Consider the following 11512-nt stretch of genomic DNA (forward strand, 5'->3'; position numbering starts at 1 on the left):
TTCCTTTGAATCTAATTTCATGAATTTATTCTGAGTTCCAGCTGTGACGCTTATCGTACGCATAGCTCCGAGTTGGTCGTCTTAGAATTTTCTTGAATTAAAATACATTTCACACTCTGGAAATATTCGACATTCAAGATCTTTGACAATCGCATGTCAGAACATTTTCCGGATACCTTGCAGGTTTGAATCGAATGTTTGAAAAGAACGAAGTTGGCCTAACAACACAAAGGGTATCAGCACTTCTTAACTTGTAAGGCATATTGTTTGATATACAAAGATTTCATGGTACTAATGAAAATAGTTCCCTTTTCTTATTAAAAAGAATATTTTTCTTATAGATTTAATTTTTTAAACTTGTTTACGTAAGAAAGGACAAACCCTCCATCCCCCTCAGATAAGAATTTGTAAGATATTTTTAAACTCCCCCTCCCCATATAGGTCCTTACGTAATTAGTGTATGGCCACATATCATAAAAATATACTACCCATGCCACGTCGCTCTAACGTTTACGTGTAACATTTATAGACACAGCAAAGTTCCATTGCCCACAAGTGCCAGTGAAATGAGGGAATCACAAAATAGATTTCATCCATTACGGTAGAACGCAATCGCGATTTCCTCTTCGCGGTTCTACCTTTGACCTAATGGAGCTTTTCCTTACAGAAGTGTCTCACATACAACTACATCATACGAGACATGTAGTACCAACAACGTTCCACTCCTTAGCCGAGGCAGAAATTCGAAGCGAGGAACAACATAAACACGTCGAATATAAAAATGTCAAGCCAAAATCTCCGTGTATATGGACCTTGATTTGACGGAAATTCACACCACGGTAAGAAGCGCGTCAAAACAACAAAAGAAAACTCATCTACAACCAACACCACCAATCTTTCGACCACACAAAAACCACCAAAAATCTAACAGCGAAAAGCAAAGCTCCAGCGACGACGACATGGACGCAAACATGGGCGAAGAAGAAGGCAGACGGAATGATCAACAAGCGACAGATAGTAAACCTGATTATTGCTCAACAACCAAGAAAGAAGATTGATTCAAAAAGCGGAAGGCAGTGTGCCCAAAGTAGACGGCAGCAATAATGTATGACTTTTTCCTATTTCTCATGAATTGTATTTTATTATTTCCTGAATCGTATATTATATCCAAGAAAGGCGAAAAATTCTTGAGGTTAAAACCTTAATAAAAAAACAAAAAAACAACTCTGGTCGCCTATACTCTTTAGTTTTCTATACCGTTGAAATCCTATACTTGTAACCGTGTCTTTTTTAAGGCCATCAATGTAGCTACAGATATGAAGTATTCAAAAAACGGCTCCTTTAAAATCGTTCCAATTTTACCATCTACTAAAACCTGTTTCAGACGATACATTAGCTTCCGTTAACGGAAAAGAACATCAACGTTCGTGTTATCGTTCCGTCAGGATATGCTGATGAAAGTCGGGTAACACGCTACAACAAAAAACAAACAAACATTGAATGAAGTGAGTGGCTTAGTATTGATTGTAGGTTTTCTCAAATGCAATACAAAACCACGTTTTGCCAGTTTAATATACCTACCCCCTAAATCTCGATGCATCGCAAAAAAACATTTTTGGCGTCTTTCGGCACTAAAAAGTTAGCTACTCTGTCATTTTTCAGCCGATTGTCGATTTTTTAACAGGTACGTCATGATTCCAATGATAATTCGAAGAAGCATTTAATTCCGCGTCCAACGACATTTTTAAGAGTTGGACAATAAGATAGTAGGAAGCGTATTTCGTCGCTGTTGTGCTATCTTATGACAAGCGCCATTTTGCACATTTCGATAAAAACGATTTTTAAAGTTTGAGATTGAATATCTTGAAACATATAAATGGTACAAGCAATTCAAAGAATACAATTGATGCTTCTATCTATTCCGTGTTAATCTGTCAAATATTACGAAGATCGGTTGACTATGTTGCAGTGGCGGCGCTAGGCTTTTTGCCGCTCGGGGCAAAAGGTTAAATTTGCCGCCTCTTACATATTTCGGACTAACCAAACTATCTCATCAATTTTTCCGCATATGTTGATGAAAAAATACAAAATAGTTAACAACAAGGATTACTTTGAAATTTATCTAGCTTTTTTTACACTGGATGTACTCGTTTGAATTAAAATAAACAAAAATGAGATTTACTCGAAACATTACTTGATGTTAAGATTCTTTGAAACTTGGACGTGTTGCCACGAATTTCATTTTTTGGCAGATTTTTCATAAACAATTTATAATCTTGCGGAATGAAACCCTTTTCAGTCATTTTCTCGATAAAACATATATTGCACCTAAAAATAATTTATTGGTTTTTTTTATTCAACTTTCAATAAAAAATGGATATTTACACAAGCCTGGACCAAATTAAAATGGCGGAATTCCCTTTGTTTTTTTACCAAGCAGAATAAATCGCATTCAAACTTGAACAAGAAGCCTTGCATCAGCGTTACGTACTAATCACGGTGAGTAAAGTGAGGCTACAACTCTGTTCATAAGATCGCATTTAAGGGGGGTTAAAGGGTTTCATCAAGGAAAAAAATACTTTTTTGTGATTTTTTTTACAAATTCGGGTGAAGCGAATTAATCAAAACTTTTGTGTATTATAATTCATTATTTCAATAAGATTCTGTGATTTTTTCATGCAAAAATATCGACGAGCGACTCAGTGACGAAGCTTTTTGTAGGACATCTCTGCAAAAAACACGATTTGCGGTGTTAACTGCCATTCAAAAAGTACTCAACCGATTCTTTTCAAATTTTACATACACATTGTATGTAAAAAATACCTAACCCCTACGTTGAGTTTTTGTGATTTTTTTTGATTAAGTGCTATGCTATATTTCACCCTAAGGAGGAAAATTTGGTAAAAACCAAAATTTCTCACTAGGGTGAAAATTTGTTGGTAAAAACCAGTCTTTGTACAGGAGGGCACAAAGCCTTATTCCATACTATGTTGCGTTTCGGCTTCGCCTCATCAGAAACCGACACTAACACATTGTCGGAATAGATTAGCGCCGGCTTGACGCAATTCACCCTAGTGAGAAATTTTGGTTTTTACCAAATTTTCCTCCTTAGGGTGAAATATAGCATAGTGCTTTCGCATAGGCCTGCTAAGCCAAGACAAGTTTCGGCTTCACTTGTGTCTCATCGGCATAAACAGAACTTCTGCTCGAACGGGACATCACGTCTGATCAGTCGTTTGATTGAAACACATAGTGTGTTTTAGTTTTAAGGGATTTGCGTCAAGCCGGCGCTAATCTATTCCGACAATGTGTTAGTGCCGGTTTCTGATGAGGCGAAGCCGAAACGCAACATAGTATGATTTGATTAAGTGGTTATTTTACTCATAAAATGGCGGATTTTTTCGTGAAAGTAGCAATTTTTATTTCAAATGAGTAAAAAGCACAGTAAATTGAAAATTTTTCACAAAAACTCAACGTAGGGGTTAGCTATTTAGGGGTTAGGTCGCTTGGCTTCCAGAGGATCGACCGAATTCTGCACGACGAGCTGCAAACTCGGAACGGACAGAATGTGTGAAAAAGCGAACATTGAGCAGCCACATTCTACCTGAGCAACGAGCTGGGTTTTATAGTGCTGAACAAGATTCGCCCACGCTTGATCAAGTAACAGCGAGATAATGTGTATATAGTGACAAGCAAAAGCCCCTTTCTTCAACTACTGTATCATCAACGTTCACTGCCCATACAAAGCGAGACCAGTGAACGAAAAAGATGCATTTTAGGCGGAGCTGGAGCGTTTCTACGACAGCTGCTCACGATGGGACGTTAAGCTGATTTATGGCGATATGAACGCGCAGATAGGGCAGCAGGTACAAACCGGATAATCTGCACTCTGTAACGAACGAAAACTTCCAACGATACGAGATCTTCACAGGCACAGATATGTTAGTACAACACTCGTGAGCATGAACGCCGAGGCACATCTAGCAGCTACGTTCGTGCTGCGAAAATACGTACAGAAGCTGGAGACGGAACTAACAACGGAAGAATAGGACGGCGTGACTACTCTCGATGGCTGGAGCAACTTATGAAGCACCACCGGTAGCACTACTGAGATGAAGAGGAGAATAGGGCAGAGGCGAAAATAATACAGCACCGTAAGAGGGTGAACGAGAAACAATAGAGACAAGCAGGGATCAGAAAAAAACGATAGATCCAGATAACGATCCAGATCGAGCTATACGACGATAATAAGACAAGGAAGTTTTACGAGATGGCGTATCGTTCTCGCGAAGCGTTCTATGTGTCACGGGAGATATGTTTGAAATGATCGATAGGTGGAAGCAGTATTATGACAAACATCTAAATGGCGAATCAGTAGACGATGATAGTAGTGCGCTAATCAAATCGTGGACGCGAGCAGCTGACAACAGATTCCCAACACCGAATCTAGTTGAGGATCAGAAGGAAATCATATGGTTGAAGAATAATAAAGATCAACTGCCATGTGACAGAGCAGGTAATTGGGTAGATCACTCCACTGGGTGATTTAGCAGATTTTACCGGAGGATTGTATGGTGAGCATGGTGACCGCCGATGACCACACCAGCAGAAAACTTCAGAGATGTAATCCGGCAAGTACTTTGGGCTCGGGTTTTCGGTCGGACAAAGTACGATACGGTACGGTAAGCAAAATGTTCATTGAACCGGTTGGCCAATGGGCTATGCAGACCTGTAGTTTGCGGTTGGCCAGGTTGACCCCTGCCAAGGGCGCCGAACTTAGAGGGACACAGAAATCTGCTGTATAAAATAAGTAAGAATAAACCTTAAAATAAGTAGGGTAAATGCGCTTTGCACGCTAATTTATGGTTGGTGAAAAATAGGCACTAAACTGATTTTGTTCCAAAATTATCAAAAGAGTACGCTGCGGCCTTATCAGCTCGTTTTCATAGTTGCATAGCAACAAAAATGGAACAAATATTTGATCATGGGCAGTAAGCAAGCCATCTCCTAAAATTGTAGCAAAGATCATGAAGAAAGTTAGATTCTTTATCAGCGAGAAGCTAACCCAATTTTTGGTGTTTCTTGAAACGCTGGAAGCTTCTTGTTTGATCTCAAAGTTCCAAGACCAGCTGATTCGATTACAGTTTTTAGGAAAAGTAACAGATGTCTCACGATGGGGATTGTCAGAGTCATACTCTTCTTGAGCCAAGAGAGCATAACGATTTGTCGTGGTGAGGAGTAGTTCTCCTTGGTATTTCGGTAAAAAGTGCTTAGAGCGGCTTGATCTTGATTCTTTGCGCACTTGCCACTCGCGGTTTTATTACTACAATGGCCTATTTGCTTTTATTTTGCACAAAACATGACACGCGGTACAAGTCCGACACATCAATACTGCTAAAGTTCACCCGATGTGAGTTTGAGGGGTCATACAAGTTTGTGTCGTCCTGTGCGATTGCCATTCAAAATCTTCACTCACTGGTAAAAGCGGTTCTTGAAACAACCAACCACTTCACCACACGCATCACCTAATCGAAACCGTAACAACACCACCGATCTCAACTATGTAAACCGCCATTTAGATTCTGTCAGTCCGTCATAAAGTCTCCTGAAAAAATGCTCAAGCACTCGACATCAAGCACCTAACCTCGAAAAACAAATCTGCAGTGAAATTATTTTTAAAATGTCTTCAAACTTTAGTGATCTAAATCTATATCTATAGTACTCTATATTGATAATTTCGATTTTCCGCGTCACTTTCGAAGGATTTTCTAAAAAATTGTTATCGTCTTTTTTTTAAAAGTCTACATACTTCGATATCTTAATTTACTTTATAAACTAAGTGCAGATAAGTCATAAAGTAAATCACGATAAGTGTGCCATTTCCAATTACACACTCAATTATTGTTCGAAATTCGAACAGAAAAGGAAGCCAAAGTGGTATTCAGGGCACAAAACTGAGGCTCCGCCAAGGGCGCCAGAAGAACACAACGTACCCTTGGTGTTTTCGAACGAAAGGTGTTGCGAACGATCCATGGTCCAATACAGTTGGAAAACAGCATGTAGAGATGACGTATGAACCACGAATTGCAACAGCAAAATATGCGAGGCTGTGATGAGTCGGGCACGTCGTTAAATTGGCGGACGACAACCCGGTAAAATGGTTCCCAAAACTAATCCGACTTGCACAAGCAGCCACAACGAGCAAGGTGGGTCGACCAAGATGAAGGGAACCTGAGGAGTCCTCGTGCTCTGCGAAGCTGGCGACAAACGGCAATGAAAGGAGTGAGCTAGAGACGACATATTGATACAGGAAAGGGCATGGTGGCATTAGACTGATTGGTACGGTTAACAAAAGATTTAAAGGGGTTAGTGCAAAGATTTGCCATAGTGTTGGAAATTCCCAAAAGTTTGAAAAGGTTATTGAAAAAATCCAATTTTTCTGGTTCCTTATTTCTGAGACATAATCTGCACTTTTACCTTTATTCTTCCTTTTGTTAATTTCAGGTCATTACAGAGTTTTTTTTATTCTCAAAAATAGTTAAGTTTTAATAAAGGAATTTTAAAACAATTTCCGTTTGCATTTGCTAAGATCGTTACGTTTGAGGTTCAGGTTCAGATATATTGTTTTGTTCCGTCAGATGCGTCGTACTTCTGATCGTTAACACTCTTAATTTTCTACAATGATAATCACTAATAAATAATTAAATTATGTTGAGCAGCATATGCCGCTTCCAAATTTTGCCGCTCGGGGCGACTGCCCCCTTCGCCCCCCTTAGCGCCGCCACTGCTATGTTGTGAGTTTTTACTATGAATGTAAACAAAAGTCGCACTCACACGTGTCATAGGTGTGTATTGATGGCAATGATCTTTGGCTTCATTTGGTCTATAAACAATCGGTGAGATGCATTTTGAAGGAAATGATTCAAGGAATCTAGAAAAAATAGTAATTTTTGGGTACAGTGTTGCCTAATATGTTATATTTCCAGTTTAAAACTAAAACTGGATTTTTCTCACAATTTTTTTTTTGAAAATGATTATGCCACTGTGTTTCTCAGATAGTTTTAAAAACATCTTATACATCAAGATAACTTGAGCCAATCCCCAGACACAGTCATTTGAAGCAAAAAATTAAAAACTTCTCAGCACTTTTCTCGCTATATCTCAGTAACGAAGCCGAATGTCAAAATTCTGAAAACGCCACTTTGTAGAAATTTTTTTGACAAGTGATGTGGCATATCTAACTCAGTTCACCCCAAAATGGCGTTTGTCATAAGATAGCACAACAGCGACGATTTGGTAAATCGATTGCCTTGTATGCCTCACCTGGGTTCCTGGATTCCCAAACCCGCACGTAGCGTTAGAGGTTTTTCTAAAGAGATTTTTGTAACTAGATGAAAGAGACGAATAACCCTAAGGTTAAAAGCTCTATAATCAAAAGAAAAACAAAATGAAATAAATTTCAATAAAATTAAATAAAATAAATTAAATTAGAATAAAATAAAATAAATTAAAAAAGAATAAAATAAAATAAAACAAAATAAAATAAAGTAAAATAAAATAAAATAGACTTAAAACACGAATATTATCGCTTTTGTCGCTGGCCGGAACATTAGGTATATATATATATATATATATATATAGATATCAAACTAATGGGTGCTCTACGAGAGTGAAAGTACCACTGTATCTACCTGTAAAATATACTGGACATGACGTATACCCACGGAAAGCGTACGACCGATTTCTCGCGACAGAGCATCAATCATGTTCATAATATAAATTTGTATTAATCTAAGCCGCAAATTACATACATTAATTTAGGGTATGAGCTATCATATAATAACGTATAACGTACATCTGCAATTAAATCGTTAATCACTTAATCCAATCCATTAAAATACTCACAAACTCGTTTTTTCAGATCGCATATGAATACATTCTATAGGTTTAGCAGTTATGGTGAGATTGTTTGAGCAACAGAAACATCTTTTTTTGCTGCTAAACATATTTGGGGTTCTTCCTTTCCGTGCCCTCTTGACCAACGTTGAAGTGCGGAGAGATTGTTCATGGCGCTACCCAAGTTACGTTTTAACAGTGCAGATCGTTTGCACTGTAATAGGCTTATTGGAAATATGTTTACCCTCACCACTGGAAGATCTTCCCAAGCTGGATAAAACATCACGATTCGTATTAATTACCGGATACTGTCATTGGCATATCATGCTAGCACTAATTTCATTCCATAGCTCAGTGTACTCCGAAAAACTTGCTAAATTGTATGCGATTATCACAACAATTGAGCGTCGGTGTGACGTATATTCAGCTATTTCTTCTTTTACCGTTAATCTTGCAATTTTCTTCTCAATCACATTGCGCATAGTCTACCTGATAGTGTTTCCGTCAAAATCTCCAATGGCAATGATATTTCGGTTAAAGGAAACCGTTCAAGCGGTAATTTTTGACTTATACAGCCTGCAAGTGTTTAACCTAGTTTGGGCTCTAAAAAGCATTGCCGCTGTCTGAATCGACGGTTTAGTGATGCATTGCGAATAGGAACGTACAACCAGATAATCGACGCCCTCAATGATTCCGATCTGTTGTACGCAATGTTGCAAGCGTTCAATAACTACTATGGACTGTTCATGATTCTAATGTGTATGATGGCTTTCTTAAGGGGCAATTTTGTGGTGTACTTTATTTTCATAATGTCCGACAACTTTTCGATCCTAATAATATTGTCAGTACAGTTGTTTTTTTACGCGGGATGGCACAATGGAGTAATACTCAATCTTTTCAACGTTTGTCACATCACGATTGTTGAGGTATGTATAACATTTTAGCATTGAAAAATGCTTTACTCAACTATGTGGGGCTGAAGCTAGGTGTAAAACTAAAATTTGAAATTCGACCCACTCCACGAAAATATGGCATAATTTTAAACAATTGTAGCGCTGTTTATAATGTGCTCCAAACTTCTCATCTATTCTAGTTTTTCCATTCATGCAAGAAACTTTACCGAATCCTATTTGGGGGAACGAATACAAACAGTTTTTTTTTCAATGAATTATTTTCAACTTCCCTTTCCGTAAAATCCGGGGTCCCTCAAGGATTCATACTAGGCCTCATACTATCTTCACTTTACATCAACGATCTCCCAAATATAGTCAAGCAATGTCGTATTCACCTTTTTGCCGACGATGTCCAGCTATATTTCGACTGTGCAGACCATTCGACTGATGAAATTTCAAATTACTCAAAATACTCAAAAAGCTGCGCGACATATCATTGGCTATAGAAGAGTGTGACTCTGGGTCCCCATATAGCGGCACATTCACTGCACCACAAAACTATAAGCAGATCGGATTCCTTGTGAAAGGCTCAATTTTTCTCTAGAAAGGGTACCAAATATACCAGCTGTAGGAAGCTCTGACACAAAGTCGAAGAAACAGTGTCTAAGAACTTTGAAATAAAATAAGTAATTTCCGACGATTCTACGAACACCAAAAGTCCCATATGACATTTCAAACAGGAATTCTATTTAGTACAGGACTGGCTGAACCTCACTGATCAGGCACATAAAGCCTTGTGATATTGCAGTACTCCTTTCCTTCAATTCTCATTGGTTTTCTTTTTCAGTTTGACTTTCGATAGTGTGTACTTGGAGGTGGCACTTCTATCATGACATATCCTTATTTTATAAAACATATCAAGATTTCAGTGCCCCCCAATGTTGGCGTCCTTGGCCAACCGCGCGCTGCGGGTCTAAGTAAAAATGTAGTTTTAAGTATCAGTGTACAATTGTTATGTCCTAGTCGTATGTTTATCTGCGTATGTATTCGTCTGAGTATTTGTGACAGCTTATTCAGGGAATGGATGCAGAACTGGCGTATATGATAGAATAGTGGGTAATCCTGCCTAGGTTTCATTGGTCACTTTTTTCGGTAGTCTCGAGCATTAAGGTACCATTAATGTACCGACGCACGAGCATCGTCCATTCCCGATCAGTTTGGCTTTATAACACTCTAACAGAATTGTTGTTAATGATAAATAACTATCGTTTGCTGGCATTTAGACGAGCCCAAGTAGTTGGACTGCGTGTTACATGTGTTTTTTCTTCTACTTCATTAGTCTGGTTTTATTGTACTGTTAGTCTAGCCCTACTTTTTAGCTGCTCATATATACCATAAATAATACCGGATCATTTATACTTAATCTAAATTTGCATTTCTTGCTTTATTCGGCATGTTATTTTTCCTCTTGTTACTATTTGTTAAATTAGATTCATATTAACACTTACTAACACAATTAATTGCATTTTCTCTCATATACACACAAACTCTCTCATTCCAAACGTACAAACGCTCCTGGCCTTCGCGATAACACAAACCGGGTCACAAAAGCGAACATGCAATTGTAATCATCCACACATACTTACACCCACAATCTCGCTAACATTAATACACCGTGGTAATTGAATGAACGTTTTAGCATTTATAAATTTACAAACGCGGTCTCAAGCATTAACCCACCGCTTGCGCGATCATGTAAAGGTGGCGTCCAGCAGTCTCTACCCTCGGTCTTAGCAGCCTAGACTCGTGTCTTCAGATGACACTCCTATCCACTGGACAACACGTTCCATGGCGACATGACTGGGAACTCTAGTGATAACGGGGGACTCTCTTCTAGCATCTGAGCACACCGAAAATTAAGTATCATATTCACGGGACGCGCCATCTTCTTTTGGCTACACGGTTACAAAATCGAGTTTATACACGCGAAGTCACACGCGCTAGCACCCGTGACAAACATGTTACCATACGGATGATTCACCATACTAGATGACACTGCGATCGAATAACCTTTCAAACCCTCCCATCGACCTTCTTTTCCAATTAAGTGCATGTCGTCCGCATGGACCAGCTCAGCCATTACCCAAACTATCCAGCTGACCGTACCAGTACTGACTTAATTATAACTGTTCAACCTTGTTTCGAAGAAAAAATTAATAACAGAGGGAATAGCTAGAATCTTTTATTGAAAGGAATATGATTTCCCTTGTGGGCCCAAACCAATCCTATCCCAACTATTAGATTTTAGATTTATAGCGTTAAAACGATCGTTGTAATAAATGTACTTGTAATAACGATTGAATATTGTATTTACTAATTTATTATCTTGTTTTAGATAAATGAAATAGTGTTGTGCACGCGACACTTTCAAGAATGCAACATGGCGAATGGCAAGACGACCAAACTTATAAATCGATTTTTGTTAAAAAGTCGGCATCAGAAAAAAGCATTCTCCGCCTACGGGTTTTTCAACATTGAGAAGAAAGTGATGCACATGGTAATATCTAATAGCTAGTATGTATTTTTAAGAATAATAGTAATTACGCATTTTAGATTTTTTGCTCTGGTATAACCTATCTAGTAATTCTGATCCAATTCAAGCAATTGGCAATGGATTAACATAACACTGAAAGGATATTCGGATATACGCAACCATCAACGGA

The 11512-nt window shown here is 38.4% G+C and overlaps 1 protein-coding gene across 1 annotated transcript in view; it reads left to right on the plus strand.

Annotated features, from left to right (window-relative positions):
- LOC131679689 (uncharacterized) overlaps window positions 1-5958 on the plus strand; it is a 28569-nt gene extending 22611 nt beyond the window's left edge. Inside the window, exons 3-4 of the mRNA XM_058960426.1 lie at window positions 4335-4516; window positions 5921-5958. Of these exons, the coding sequence (XP_058816409.1) occupies window positions 4335-4516; window positions 5921-5958 (220 nt within the window). The remainder of the gene's footprint in view (window positions 1-4334; window positions 4517-5920) is intronic.
- The last annotated feature ends 5554 nt before the right edge of the window (window positions 5959-11512 follow it).

The sequence above is a fragment of the Topomyia yanbarensis genome, chromosome 2 (genome assembly GCF_030247195.1).
Source record: "Topomyia yanbarensis strain Yona2022 chromosome 2, ASM3024719v1, whole genome shotgun sequence".
Taxonomy (NCBI): domain Eukaryota; kingdom Metazoa; phylum Arthropoda; class Insecta; order Diptera; family Culicidae; genus Topomyia; species Topomyia yanbarensis.